The 16602-nt window shown below is 32.7% G+C and overlaps 1 protein-coding gene across 2 annotated transcripts; it reads left to right on the forward strand.

The window, feature by feature from the left end:
• The first annotated feature begins 1512 nt into the window (after positions 1-1512).
• Positions 1513-8583, forward strand: LOC124929285 (probable apyrase 1). Of its 2 annotated transcripts, XM_047469608.1 has the most exons (11): positions 1513-1886; positions 1985-1990; positions 2127-2631; positions 3246-3374; positions 3678-3734; positions 3811-3903; positions 6734-6939; positions 7121-7215; positions 7630-7847; positions 7946-8135; positions 8281-8583. In XM_047469608.1, the coding sequence occupies exons 1-11, from the start codon at positions 1816-1818 to the stop codon at positions 8394-8396; spliced, it is 1686 nt and encodes a 561-aa protein (XP_047325564.1). In that variant the 5' UTR covers positions 1513-1815; the 3' UTR covers positions 8397-8583. The 2 variants fall into 2 exon arrangements, with proteins under 2 accessions (XP_047325564.1, XP_047325565.1); XM_047469609.1 differs by having other exon boundaries at positions 1514-1990; positions 2123-2631.
• The last annotated feature ends 8019 nt before the right edge of the window (positions 8584-16602 follow it).

Genomic DNA, 16602 nt, shown 5'->3' on the forward strand with positions numbered 1-16602 from the left:
GAAAGAAGAAAATTGGGGCGGCGAAGAAGAAAGAAGTCAGAGAAGAAGAAAGAAAAGTTGGGAGAAAGCGTTTTAATAGGAATAAATAATGGCGATTGGTGTTTATTCAATCGCCAATATGACTTAATAATGGCAATTGGTTTTTATTCAATCGTTGATATGTAATATTGCGATTGGATTTCTATTCAATCGCTAATATATTATATTAATTTAATGGGTTCGAGTTTTAAATATATTTTTTAATATTATCAATAAAAATTTATGAAATTTTTTTTTTATGATAATGTTGAAAAAAAATAAATTTAATGTAATTTTATATGGAATAGACTTTTAAGTATTGACAAAATAAATAATGTTGAAAAAAAATTTCATTACAATAATAAGTAATAATTTGTGTAACTTAAATAACAAATTTAAAAAAAAATTATTTTTTAAATAATAATTTTAAATATAGATTAATAAAAATAGATAAAAATATAATACAAACAAGATCACAACTATAAAACCAAAATACAATAATTAACCCAAATTGATTGATTTAAATGATATATATTATTAACACATACAAACTAATGGAGTAAATACTATTATTATGAAAGGATATCTAATATTTTCTCAATCATTAAGTAAATATTGTAATGTTTGAGAATCTGAACCATTATCTGTTATAAAATTTTTAATGTTTTTGTATATTGTGTTTTTATCATTCGACAAAAAAAAAATCAGATTGTTATACACATAAGTTTATTTTCCAGCATAAATGTTCATATGCACCTATTAAAATCATAATTGTTTTCAAGTCAATCTCAAAATCATTTAGTATTATTGGTATTGATAGGTATACATTCAATTTAAACTTTTTAAGGCAATTCAATGTTATAGTGATTGGTCTAAGTTTAATCGTTATATACTTAAGAAATGGCGATTGGTTACTTATCCAATCGCCACTAATAAAATCATAGCGATTGGTTTCTTTTCCAATCGCTATTAATCTTCAAAAACGCGGCAAAAGCAAGCGCCATTTTTTCGCGGTCTTTTTAGAGGTTTATGACGATTGGTTTTATAACCAATCATCTTTCATTTAAACTAGTAGCGATTGGTTAAAGGACCAATCGCCATTAATAACAGCACCATTCGTTATGTTTGCTAGCTATTTTCCATTTTTTACTAGTGATATATATATATTTAACCGTTTCAAATTTATAAACGTGTCAACCCACGATCCAATCCGATCCAAATATTCATTTATTCTAACATATATATCTAATTAACCACAAATATCGACCAATTAAGGTAATGTAAATATATGAATTTTTTGTATACCGAAATAAAAGTTATTGAAATCAAGGTATACCGAAATTAAGGTAATGTAAATGTATGTATTTTTTTTATATCAAAATTATAGATAAATTTTTTTTTATACGCCATTAGTTTAATAAAGGATAATTTAATAAAAGTTAAACAGATTTAAAACTTCAATCGTTAGTTTAAAATAATTGTTAGGTGATAGCAAATCCATTTTCCGCGTTTTAGAGAGAGCAAATCTGGGCGATTTTCGCGACCGGCGGTTTACGCATCGGGAAATTTTTGCCGGCGAATTTCCGGCATCGAATTGACCGTTTCTTCTCTTCTTCGACGCATCTATTTCTCTCCTGCAACATACTCAGGAATCATTCCATTTCACCGGAGGAGTCGGCGTCAATCAAAGTTTGAAGATTTTGCGAAATTTGGAAAAAAATCTCCATTTTCGCCGCGAGATCTTCGCCCTTCGGGGAGGTCTTCTAGCGGTCCTCTGAGGTTTCTGAGAGGTTGCTGATGCTTCTTCTAGGGTCACTGAAGCACGAGTCACAACTCTTGGATCGATCTACACTTTCAGGCGAAAAACGGTTAGTTCTTCCTTCGATTAACCTCTGGTAGCGGCGACAACAACAGATCATCATCAGGCAGATTAAGATCTGATCGATTAACTCTCACTTCTCTCCAGAAACAGGTACGCGATCTTCCCTGGCGTGATGAAATAGTTCTATACTGAAATGTTGCTTAGTATTGCTTGAAGTTGAATGATCTACGGTATCTACTACAATGTGTGTGTGATGACCATTCAGTGAATATTTTCGTATAGATAGAGTGACTAAGGTTAGAGAAGAGCTGGAGTCCTCACAGGAGGCGCAGTCCTTGAAGGCCACCGCGGCCGGAAACGGCCAGATCCGGTACCGATCTCCATCAGCAGCGGAACTTCTTGAGGGGCAGTCCTTGGTATTGCCGTCACTTCCAACTGTGGCAGATCAGGACCATCACAATCAATTAGACAAAATGCTGAAGCGTAATCGACAATCCGAGTCACTCTCCGATATGATCCACCGTTTCCGAGGCGTTATAATGCTTATTTCAGTCTCTATCCTACTCGTCTTCTTTGTTATTTTCTTGATGCCTTCCAATTCTCCCTCCGATTCCATCGAATCCTTATCTAGCCGCAAGGTTGCAGCCAATTATGTCAATGTCCGCAGTGGCTCCAAGCGTTATGCTGTGATCTTTGATGCTGGCAGCTCTGGTAGCCGTGTGCATGTATTTTGCTTTGATAAACACTTGGATCTGGTACCTATAGGAAAAGATCTCGAACTTTTCAAACAGGTACACACGAACTTCATTTTCCCATTATGCGACAGGAACTTCATTGTCCTATTATGCGACACAAACTTCATTTTTCCATTATGTGTAGGTTGTTGCTTCAGGGTTAATAACATCTTTTATTCCAGTAACATTACATTAATGCTCTCTAGTAACTCGGTTTATGTCCATCCAATTCTGATCAACCATCCAGATGTTCTAATATTAGTGCCGAGTTAAACAAAGGCTAAAAGAAGTTAAACCATGTATTTTAGGATTTTGTCCCAAACTGTGTTTTAGTGCGGATCAACTGTGTGAATTTTGAAATAAAGAAAACAATGTTAACCAGCCCCTGTTGCTTTAACTCCACTTTCAAACATAGATACTATAATCGATGCGCCCATTACTAATGGCCCACTACATTAAATACGCTAGAGATGAGAAATATACTAAGCAGTCTACATTGTGAGTCTTCAAGGCAAAACATCAAGATTTTGTTCCATTATTGTATCTAGTTTCCTATATTGTGATAGATGAACTGGTTGAATTTATGCTTTTGCTATTATTTTTAATTTATTCTTCTGGCTGGTTGTGCATTTCATGCCTGGTTTATTTTCCCACTCCATTTCGTAATGCAGTTAAAGCCCGGTCTAAGCAATTTTGAGAAAGATCCAAAGGCTGCTGCAGACTCTCTTAAGCCTTTATTAGAGGATGCAGTAAATGTTATACCCAGAGAGTTGCATAGAAGTACACCAGTCCGAGTTGGGGTAGGTAATATGCATAAGTGTTGCACTTTTATTAAATTGTCTTTATGAAGGTAATTTCAAGAGTACTACTAGAGTAAAGTTACTGTCACAGTATGTAATGTTATTCAATCACATGATGCCATGTGTACTAATCAACTACTTAGAATTAAAGAGAGAAATATGCACTTACACTTTTTACTTCCGTTCCTTTTTCACACCTTTAAGTTTTTAATTGATTAATGTGCATCTTGACCCCTAAGTTAAGCTCCCTGTGCAACTTAAACATTCAACGAAATGAAACTTATATGCCGAATGCATGAACAGGCAACTGCAGGTCTGAGGCAATTACAAGGTGATGCATCAGACAAAATCTTGCAAGCGGTAAACTTGAATTCATTTTAAGTCATTTTTTACAATAATATCATCATAATATCGAATCATGTTTTCCTTTGGGAAGGTTAGAGACTTTTTGAGAAATAAAAGCGGCTTAAAATCCAATGATGGTTGGGTCACTGTTTTGGATGGAAACCAGGAAGGTGCTTATCAGTGGGTATGTTATATTATATTTCCACTTTGCTATGATAAGGTTCAGGCGTTCAGCATTGTCAAACTTAATATGATGTTAATTTGGTTTTTCAGCAATCAAAAGCTTGATGTTCATTTTTCATTGTTTAAGAGTATGACTTGGTTTCTTCCAACATAATTTTGATGGCTAGTTCAATGTGGAATTCCACATTGAACTTGCCATATTTGATCAAAATCGTTACTCTAATTAGACAAGGATTGCTGTGCTATTCAAGATGCTAAAGAAATAGATGAGAGATGATACTTTTATCTTCATGTGAGAGGAGGAAAAAAAATCCAAACTATGATACCGTATTAAATGAGAATGTATGTAATTATTTTTTATATGTTCAAATAGATGGAAGCTTCTTGATTCTTTTGTCAGCTTGAGATGTGTGATTTTTTAGGGTTCAAGCATTCATTTTAGATACTCATGTGATTTTTTATAATGATTTGTTTTGGGAAAAGTATTATATAAATGAAATAAATGCCAAATTGTTCTCTTCCAAGACAACAACACAAAAAATGCCAAATTGTTGCTTTAAGGTTCTAGCATTCTTGTCTTGTTGTCTTACAAGCCAAGAACACTAATCCCATGGAAAAAACTCAACAGCTCTAACTAAAAGAGGGTTCATTGTTGACTGATAAGTTTTTTAAGGTTTCAGCGTTCATTGTTGATTGATGCTTTCATGTGGGTTAAACAATGGGTCTTCACCGATTTGTTAAACAACTAGAGCATAAATGAACTAAAAATCTAGCTAACTAGCTAAGTCAAAACAGATTCACAACTGGCTAACAAGAAAAGCATAAAATAATATACTACTAAAATTCTAGTACATAAGCTAATGTATTAGGATAATAAATAATATTAGATAGATTGTAGTGTGTATTAGGGTAGTAAATATTATTAAATTTGTTGTGTAGGTATTATGTGTATTAAAGTAGAAAATATTATTAATGTTGTATAGATAATTAAAGGTAGTTGGGAATCTAACACACTTTTCTTTGTTATTGTATTTTAATTTATTTTCATTCCTGATAAAACGATTGCACCTCGTGTTCATAACTCCATTTAAATCCTTTAAAACAAGATGAACCTTATTCAATAAAAATAAATAAAATTTTCCCAAAAATAAAAATAAATAAAGGTAGTTAGAGTTAGTGGAAGTGTATGTATGGACATGATATGTAAGTGAATTGAAGGAATAGTTCCCATCTTCTCACGTATGTTCCTTCTTGGGCTCATCTCATTCTCGTGCCTACTCATCCCATTCTTGGATATCTCTCCCTTCTCATGTATGAATTGGGACAATTCTATATATAAACCCTAATATGTTCATTATTGGTGGAGTTATCTTTGGCTTATTAACATTACATTACCATTTTCCCCTAAAAGCCATGAATAGGTGGGTTCCTTTTCACTTCTAGACCAGTCCTTCCGATCTATTAGTGATAAAGGATGGATTAAATCAACATTTTACAGTTTAGGATGCAGCTTAATTGGCAACTTGATTTGTGGAGCTGTAACTTAGAAACTTCCAGTTCAATTTAATAAGGTGTAGATATGAACTATATTCATGATGTAGGTCTCCTTAGTAGTTGGCTTCCTTGCTTGATCTTTACAAATCATTAAATTCTAAAATTGGTAGTGTGCCTCAAGATGCTCTATTCTTCCTTCTTTTTCTCAGATGCAGCCAAAATTTCCTTAACTAAAGGAATCAAGTAATTATATTCGTGATCTTCTGAATAATCAACTACTAATCTCACAATTTCTTTCAAATATCAGAAGTCTTCATCTTCATCGCCTTCTGCAAAATCTTCAACTACTATCATGTGCAAATTATGTTTTAGCATTTTCACCATCACACTTAGGCCTTGTTTCATTTGGATTAGGAGTAAGTGATTGTTCAAATAATAATTTAAAAATGATTCTGTTTGATCCTCTATGTATTTTGATTTATGACGTTCCAAAAAAATTATAATCTAAATATTTTATTCTTTTTAAGATTTTAAAAATATATCTAATTACAAAATCAAAGTCAAAATTGCAAAAGTCTCAAGTGGAACAAGGCCTTAATACTGATGTATCCCTTAGCATTCATTTTTTGTTCATGTCCCAGTGCCAGTCTTTTTTCATGTTTAGAATTTGCTTTACTGTTTGTTGATTAACTTTTTTTTTATTGTAACTGTAATCTGTATATTATCATTTTGGTGGCCAATAACCATGTTGTAACTTTTTCCCTATTGGTTTCTAACTGTGCTGGTAATTTGAAACACAACTATATTCTTTCAATAATAGTTTTTTTTTTTTTATTGTTGGGGACCATATGATTGCAAAGCTATCATTTCAGCTCATTATTTTTAATGTCAAAAACTAGCATGACCCCATAGCCATGACCTTCACTTCAGATTAAGGCGTTCTAAGTGGGAATCGAACTCGTGATCTTTGGTCTCTTAGGAACCACTCTTGCCATTTGAGCTATTTTAGTGGCTTTATACTTTCAATTCATGTTAGCCTCACAATTGTACATTTTCTGGTATTTTTCAATTTGATGGAGCTAAATAATAAAATAACTTTTCCTGTTATTGAGGCGATATGTTATCACAGTTTTTGATTGTGTCATGGAGGGCAAGATCTGTTACTAGAATTGTGTGGTCATTGCAAATGAAATTCTTAATGCATTTGATAACACTATTGTGCAAGTTCAAAGCAATTAATCACATGGAAAAATAGAACCTGAATTCAAAAAGTTAGTATGCATACCACCAGTAGGTTGGATTTTTTGAAAATCACCTAAATTTCTTTTGTTATGCAGGTAACCATAAATTATCTTCTAGGAAATCTGGGTAAATCATATGCTAATACAGTTGGAGTAGTTGATCTGGGTGGAGGATCTGTGCAAATGGCTTATGCTATATCGGAGTCAGATGCTGCAAAATCTCCTAAAGCATCAGATGGAGAGGAAACATATGTGAAGGAAATGTATTTACAAGGAGTGAAGTACCACCTTTATGTTCACAGGTTGTTTGTTTTCTCTGAACTACGACATATTGGTTGTATTGTCTCTACTAATCTGTTTCGGACCCTGTGGGTTATCTTCTCTGATATGAATCCAATCTCCTACTATAATTTAAAGGTGATGAAAGGGTGGTACTGGCGTTAGATCTACTTCTAATGCAGTTTTTACATTTGGTTTATGCAGTTACTTGAACTATGGCTTATTAGCTGCTCGAGCAGAGATTCTGAAGAAGATTGAAGGTGGTTCTGGCAGCCCATGCATCCTGGCGGGTTATCAAGGTTAAACGGTGTTTTCAGAACTTTTTCATGATCTTAGTAATGCATAATAAACTTAGTACTATCTATCTGCAACCTATGGAGAAACATAGAACCATATTATGTACATTTGTTGATAACGTAATATCTGCAATCTATGGAGAAAACTTGCACTTACTTTCACATTTTGCTTCAATCTAAATGAATATCATGCAACAACTGAAGCTTATATTATTAATAGGGAATGAAATCACACATCATTGAATGCTGTTTCTATAATTTCATATTAAATGCCAATTTTGCCTGTCATATACATGTACATTCCATAGCTACACTATTTCACAAAACCCAGTAGCTTTTTTTTATCATCTCCATTATATTTTGCTAATAATGAAATGAAATAATACTAAGGCTTGTTACTTGTTTCTTTTACTTAAGGTCGTTACAATTATGGTGGAGAATCCTTTGAAGCATCAGCTTCAACATTTGGTTCAAGTATTAACGAGTGTAAGAACTTAGCTTACAAAGCTCTCAGGGTTGAAGAGATTTCTTGTAAGTATATGAAGTGTACATTTGCTGGGATTTGGAATGGTGGGGGTGGTGATGGGCAGAAGAATCTATTTGTTGCCTCATTTTTCTTTGACAGGGCTGCTGAGGTAAAAATTACATTTCATTGGTTTCTTTATCTTGTCCTAGCTTTTCCCATGTGCATGTATGCTTATGTAAAAGATGACCTAATTGTTGCCGTATCTAGGCCGGTTTTGTTGATCCAAACGCAGCCGCGGCTAGAGTCCGGCCTGTAGATTTTGAGGATGCAGCTAAGCGTGCTTGTCAGACAACAATGGAGGAGGCTAGATCTGTATATCCACGCGTTGAAAAGGATAACCTCCCATACTTGTGCTTGGATCTTGTGTACCAATACACATTACTTATTCATGGATTTGGCAAGTTTCTTTCTCTCTTTTACCATATGCATAAAGCTCCCATTTCCAAAAGTTTCCAGCCCGCCTGCCACCCCGCCCCCCCAAAAAACACAGATTTTGTAGTGGGCGCTAATTACTCCTTTGGTGTTCCTTTTGTTCATTTCAGGTCTGCAGCCTTTGCAAGAGATTACACTGGTCAAGAAAATTGAATATAAAAATTCCTTAGTTGAAGCAGCATGGCCACTGGGTAGTGCGATTGAAGTGATGTCATCATTAGTGTAACTCCAGACATAAATATTATTTTTTGGGTGAGTAGATCAACTGGATGCTACTTATATGTTGGCATCGGTGTTCTGAACAGATCATCATTTCTTGATTTTGCTTGGACCAATACTTATTTTTTGGGATCAGTTCAGATTTTTCGAAAACTAATCAACCTTGAATATAAATGAACTCCTCACGATTATGCTATTTTGTATTATGCTATTTTGTATTTTTTTTTCTTATGTGAAGGATTTAGTTAAAGCAAGTGATATATTGCCCTTCTTTGGCACTATATGGTATAATTATTGGAAATGAAACACAGTTGCTTGCAAATAAGCCCTGTCTCCCAATGGTTTCTAACTGATCATATAAGAATGTGTTAGGGTCTAAAATTAAGACCTCGGTCCTAGAATAAATTCCAGCAACCTTTCTTGGCATCCGGTCTCGGTCCTATGGTGCACATGGGCCAGATTTCTGTTTTGTTGTATTATTAGTTTGTTTTGCTTTCTTTTTCTATTTTAAAAACCGAATGCTGTTATTCTTTTAAAGTTGTTGTAACCGAATATTATGGGGCAAGACATCACCTATATAAGACTGATCTTTCTTCCCCAAGGACCTATGAATGGAATAATGAAGATATGAACTTCGACCCTATTCATCTATTATTATTTACTATGGACTGTTTGGTATAGACCAACAGTATTTCTCTTCGCACCCTTGATTCTTCTATCCCCTCCTCCCAAATTCTCTATCGAAACCTTCCGCTGCCCTTTGATTATAGAATTTCCACCGGTCCTAAGATCAAGAACTTGATTCTTGAACCCATAAACACATCTTACGAAACAAGTCGTAACAGAATGTTTATTATATATAGGGAAAGATAGAAGAGCTCATGATTTGTTTTTGTGGACAACCTAGATCCCTTGAATGATAGAAAGCCAATGGAAATGCTTTACTTTTTTTTTTTTATAGAAAATTGTGTGATTCAATTTGTATCATTTAGTTTTCCATGATATATAGTTCCTCATGTGAATTTTTGCCCCATAAATAGGTGTTGGCAGGACACTAAAAAAATGGGACAACGAATTAAGTATATAGTTCGCAAACACACTTAATCAGGCAGGCTCGAATCTAGAAACTTAGAGAACGAGAGTTTTTCAAATATTATGTTAAAGTTTGTTTGATTTATGATATTTTCCCTTATTTTTAGTAATTCAGTTTTAGTTATTAGTTTAGTGGGTGGTTTTAGTAGAGTTTCTAGTAGATCATGTTATGTATTTCTTTATTTTTAGTTATACTATTTAGTTATTTAGTTGTATTTTAATAATTTTAGCTTAATGAAAAATAACAATGTTTTCCTTTCCATCTCTTCTTCTACACTAAAAGTATTTTTAGTTCAAAATAATCAATAAATTGGTATCACAACTATCTTCTTGAGGACTGTTCTTGAGGGACCTGTGAGTGAGAGAAACTTATCATGATATTCATATTTTTCCATGGATTCAGATATACCCTTTACATCATTAGCACCACCTGTGTTCAATGGTAATAATTACCATCTCTGGACTGTCCAAATGGAGGCTCATTTGGAGGCAAATGATCTCTGGGAAACTGATGAAGAGAAGTATGTAGTGACATAACCCAACACTAATACAAATAAAGAATCACAAAGAGAAGAAAACAAGGAAGTCAAAGATAAGGGCTACTTTGTTTGTTGTTGTGTCAACTGAGATTTTCATCAGAATAATGACCATAAAGTTAGCATTTAAGGACTGAAATTTTCTCAAAAAAGAATATAAAGGAAATGAAAAGATTAAGGGGTTGTAAGTTCTTAATTTAATTAGAAAATTCGAGATGGTGAAGATGAATGATTCATAGACCATCAAGGAGTACTCTAACAGATTACTCACAATTGTCAACAAGGTAAGATTGCTTGGTACTAAATTTCCTGATTCCAGATTGGTTAAAAAATGTGTTGGTAACTGTTCTTAAAAGGTTTGAAGCTACCATTTGTTTATTAGAGAACAATAAAGACTTGTCAAAATTCAGTCTTGCAGAAATCTTGAGTGCCTTTCAGGCACAAGAACATATAAGATTAATGAGGAATGAAAGGTTTGTAGAAAGAGCATTGCTAGCAAAAGTGCAATCAAGCCAAAGTGAAAAATGGAAGAAGAATTGAAAAAATAGTATATGATAGTCGAATAAAGTTTGTAATTTATTCAATTAGATTGAGATGACTTTTATATTAAAAATTCGAATTTATTTTAGATTAACTTGAATAAAATATATAAAATAAATGAAAGTTGATATAAAATCTCACGAAATATCATGAAATATATTAAGAATACTCATAGTAATTTTAAATACGATAAAATTATTTTTTAAACTCTTAAAAAAATCTGATTAAAAATATAATAACCGATTTTTTTAGATTTTCTTATAATATCCCAAAATGAAAAGACATGTGTCAAAATGATATATAATGTGTAGAGATAACTATTAGTTATTAATATAACTCTAACCTAACATAAAATAATAAAATATAGTATATTTTAATCGAATAAGATGAGATGATTTTTATATTACAAAACCAAATTTATTTTAGATTAACTTGAATGAAATATATAAAATAAATGAAAGTTGACATAAAATCTCACGAAATATATTAAGAAAACTCATAGAAATTTAAAATACGATAAAATTATTTTGTAAACTCTTAAAAAATTCTAATTATAAATATAATTATCCGATTTTCTTAGAATATCCCAAAATGATAAAACATGTCTCAAAATGATATATAATGTGTTGAGATAAATATTAGTTATTAATATAACTATAACATAACATAAAATAATAAAATATAGTATATGATAGTCGAATAAAGTTTGTAATATATTCGATTAAATTAAGATGACTTTTATATTACAAATTCGAATTTATTTTAAATTAACTTGAATGAAATATATAAAATAAATGTAAGTTGACATAAAATCTCACGAAATATCATGAAATATATTAAGAATACTCATAATAATTTTAAATACGATGATATTATGTTTTAAACTCTTAAAAAGTTCTAATTAAAAATATAATAACCGATTTTTTTTAGATTTTCTTAAAATATCCCAAAATGAGAAAATATGTCTCAAAATGATATATAATGTGTTTAGATAACTATTAGTTATTAATATAACTCTAACCTAACCTAACATAAAATAATAAAATATAGTATATGTTAATCAAATAAGATTTGTAATAATTTCGATTAGATTGTGATGACTTTTATATTATAAAACTAAATTTATTTTCGATTAATTTCAATGAAATATATAAAATAAATGAAAGTTGACATAAAATCTCACGAAATATCATTAAATATATTAAAAATACTCATAGAAATTTTAAATACGATTAGATTAATTTTTAAACTCTTAAAACGTTCTGATTATAAATATAATAACCGATTTTTTTAAATTTTCTTATAATATCCCAAAATGAGAAAACATGTCTCAAAATGATATATAATGTGTTGAGATGACTTTTAGTTATTAATATAACTCTAACCTAACATAAAATTATAAAATATAGTATATGATAGTCGAATAAAGTTTGTAATATATTCGATTAGATTGAGAAGACTTTTATATTACAAATTCGAATTTATTTTTGATTAACTTGAATGAAATATATAAAATAAATGAAAGTTGAGATAAAATCTCACGAAATATCATGAAATATATTAAAATACTCATAGTAATTTTAAATACGATGAGATTAAATTTTAAACTATTAAAAAGTTCTGATTATAAATATAATAACTTATTTTTTTTTTAGATTTTCTTAGAATATCCCAAAATGAGAAAACATGTCTCAAAATGATATATAATGTATTGAGATGACTATTAGTTATTAATATAACTCTAACCGAACATAAAATTATAAAAAATAGTATATGTTAATCAAATAAGGTTTGTAATAATTTTGATTAGATTTAGATGACTTTTATATTACAAAACTAATCTTATTTAAAATTAACTTGAATGAAATATATAAAATAAATGAAAGTTGACATAAAATCTCACGAAATATATTAAGAAAACTCATAGTAATTTAAAATATAATGAGATTATTTTTTAAACTCTTAAAAAGTTCTATTTATAAATATAATTATCCAATTTTCTTAAATTTTCTTAGAATATCTCAAAATAAGAAAACATGTCTCAAAATGATATTTAATGTGTTGAGATGACTATTAGTTATTAATATAATTTAACCTAACATAAAATAATAAAACATATTATATGTTATCGAATTAAGATTTGTAATTAATTCGATTAGATTTAGATGACTTTTATATTACAAAACCAATCTTAATTAAGATTAACTTGAATGAAATATATAAAATAAATGAAAGTTGACATAAAATCTCTCGAAATCTCACGAAATATATTAAAAAAACTCACAATAATTTAAAATATGATGAGATTATTTTTTAAACTCTTAAAAAGTTCTAATTATAAATATAATTACCCTATTTTCTTAAAATTTCTTAGAATATCCCAAAATGATAAAAAATGTCTCAAAATGATATATAATGTGTTGAGATGACTTTTAGTTATTAATATAACTCTAACCTAACATAATGTTAGGATCGGGATAGCCGATAGGGGACCGGGGTCCGGATTATCGGTAATCACTTACAACAACACACAATTGGAACTAATCCGATTAAAGACTAAAACCTCTCTTAACACTACACAGATTGTCAAAGACTCTTGAACCGAGTTCAAGGGTGGAAATGTCCGTTTCAATCTGAAGCAACGTACACAATTAGGTTTAGAAGGTGTTTAGAAGGAGTCGGTTTAAGGAGAGAACCGGTTATGTTAAGGAAATTATGAATTAGTTCGGTTGAGATATTTAGGTGTTTCGGTTCGATTGATGGTAGTAAGCCGGAAAAATAAAGAGGAAGAACACAAGACACAAATTTTTATAGATGTTCGGAGAAAACTCTCCTACGTTACCCCTTCTTCTCAAATAGTGAGAAGGATATTCACTAAGGAATATTCAACAACACAATACGATCGAGTCTTATTTACTGCTCGTCGTTCACTTTACAATACTCACACAGTATTTGTAATACACTTTTACAGATTTATAAATACACAAAATGCAAGACAATTTTGGAAATTTCAATCAATATTCAAGGTCGCGCGTAAGATTTATTTTTCACTGTTGCTCTCTGTTTTTTGAGACGCTTCGACTTCCTTTTATAGTGAAAGGATGACAACGGTCATCTTTTCTCTCTCCAAGAGATTGGTCGCTGGAAGCCGTGCCGGTTCAGAAAAATTGTGTGTACGCCTTGCAATTTTGGACATTTGGCAGACATGCATTAGGCCGGCCGCTTAAATCGGATGTGCTTGCAAACTTAGGTAAATAGTCATCATTTATTTCGTTGCATGCTTCTGATCCGGATCTTTTTTCTTGCATGTTTCTAAGAGATATCATATTACGTCATCTTCACAGATTCATCATTTGAAATAGTTTTCCGTTTGGTTTTATGATCTTCAATATTTTGAGCCAACCGGATAATGACGCTTTTTCTTTCAGCCGATCCGGTTAGAGGGGTTCAATCGACCTTTCTTGATCATGACCGGATTTTTGAAGCAAGAGCTTCAACCGGTCTGATGCAGCTTGAGCTGTACCTACACATGGAAATTGAGACTGATTAAGTTCTTTGGCTGGGCTAAAATTAACTTACTTAATTTTTCTAACAATATCTACCTTTTTGATTATTTAGAATAAATATTCAAAACTTGTAGTGTATGGCCGGTTAAAAATTAACTTATTTTATTTATCTAACAATTTCTCCCTTTTTGATTATTTAGAATAAATATTCAAAACTTGTAGTGTATGGCCGGTTTATCAAAGAACTTGATGTGGCTGGGGTTAAAACATTTTTAGCAATTTTCCCTTTTTGATACTTTTAAAAATAAAAAGTTTCAAAATAAGTTGTTTTGAAAAAACGATTTTCCAACATGTGTGAATTCTAAGAGATTTGATTTTTCAAAAAGAAACTGAATTTAGAAAACGCGGTAAAGTAAGCAGTAAGTTGAGGTAATAAGTTCATAAGTAAAAAATTAGAAACTTAAGGATCGGATGATCCTCTCTTATCTTGCTCGTTTTGTTTTTCCAGTTCTTCCTCCAACCGCTTCTGTTGTTGTTCGAGCTGCTGCCTTTGTTCGTCTTGCCTCCGGTCTATGTCTCTGAAGAATTGGGATACAATAGATTCTCGTCTACCCGGAACATTGTATGACATTCAAAAATTGCGACTTGGATCTCTATGGAAGAAGTTGTGAATATGATCGTCTTCATGTTCCTTAATCGGCCTCTTGCCAGCACGAATGGAGGTAGATGATTTCGGTTGTGCTTTGCGCTTTCGGTTCAAAGGGATTTCTTCTTCTTCTTCCAGCTCGTTTATTGGTGGGAATTGACTAACATTCCGGGTCGGAGCCGTTTGAATATTTGTTTCCGTGATCAAGTTTAACACCCCGGTCGCTTGATCCTCCTTCTTCTTCTTAGCATTTGCCCTAGTTACACTCCTTGTATGGTGAGGCAGTTTCTTTGCATTAGTGTCGTCCTGAGCCGTGTCAAGAATGAGTTTCTGTTGAAGAACATTGGCCGCTTTGGCATTGACTCTTTCATTCTTAGTTTTTTTTGGCTTCCCTATCAGCTAATTCGGACGCTAGCTGATGATCTCTTGCTTCCAAATCAGTCAACCGCTTTTCTCTTTCAAGCTCGGCTTCATGGAATTTTCTAACCGCCTCAACATCTAATAGAATTTGTGCTTCGGTTGCCATGGCTTTTACCTCCTCTAATTTTCCAACTTGAGCAGTGAGGAGTTGCAACATCTGAGAGGTTGTGTTGTCAATTTTCTCAACCCGGTTTTCCACCTTTTCAATTTTGTTATCCACCTTTTCAATTTTGTTATCCGACGAGGAGGCCCTTGCCTCAAATCTAGCCTTCCATTCAGACATTTCTTCATCTACCGTAGCCTTGATAAGATCTTTTATTACTTCCGAAACCAGAACGACCGAGTGAGGAGAGTGAACCGACAAAGATAGTTCCGGTTGTTCCCGATTAATCGGGTTAGCATTTTCGGAGTGGATGAGGGACTTACTTGCAGAGGGGGAAGCCGTATGACTGTCCTCTTTACTTGGAGGATTTTGCTCAACATGTTCCGGTTGAGAATATGGGTGTCTAGAGCACTGACCGACCTCAAATCTGCACATTTCTTGCGACGGTTAAAAGCTTTCAGACCCTGGAAACTTATTCTACTGCATGTTTGCCTCCAACGTTGCCTTTTCCATTTCAGATATTTCTGCTTTGATTGACGTAATAATCTCCGGAATGGAGTCTCAAGCCTTCAGTTCCTCCTCACTTAACTCCATATCTTTGGATGCCTCCATTAATTCCTTTAATGCCCATACTTTGGCATTTCTTTCAACAAGCTGACACCATCTCATAACGAGAGAGATGTTGTTGGTTTTCGCTAACTGAAAAACCGTTCTTTCTAGGTCAACTATCTTCATCCATTCTTCAGTGTGGAAGGTTGTTGGGAGCATTTGTTCGAAGGGAGTTCCACTTCTGAGTGTCCACCACTCATAAAAGGCGTTGGAGATTTCAAGAGCTCGATCCCCCATAATTCCCAAAAATCGTCTTACATGATCCTTCGTTCGTTCTTCAATTGTCTGATCGACTGGCATATGTGGTTCCGGTGGAGTTTCAGGAATAATTGACTCCTCAGGATCCGGACATTTGAAAGTTTCGTCCCCAACCAGACTACTTGAACTGTTCTTTGTATTACTTCCTCCTTGCACTAGAGGATCCTCAGCCAGGACTTCTTCTTCAGTAACCGGATTTGGACCTTCCGGTGTAGCATTTTGGATAACTAGCTCCACATGAGCCGAATTTGGATTAGTTTGGAGAGTTTCGTCCCCAACCGGTCCGGATGTACTTCTTTCTGCATTATTATCCCCTTGCAGCGGATGAATTTCAGTTTCTATTTCTTCTTCAGTATTGACCGTTTCTCTGGCTGGATCGATATTTCCTTGATCAGTTGCACCAACCTGACCGGTTTCCGCACAATTACTTGTCACCTCATCTTCAGTAGCATGATTGACATCTTGTAACACATTAACTATGGCTTCCGAAGTCTTTAGCCGGA

The sequence above is a fragment of the Impatiens glandulifera genome, chromosome 3, assembly GCF_907164915.1.
Source record: "Impatiens glandulifera chromosome 3, dImpGla2.1, whole genome shotgun sequence".
NCBI lineage: Eukaryota > Viridiplantae > Streptophyta > Magnoliopsida > Ericales > Balsaminaceae > Impatiens > Impatiens glandulifera.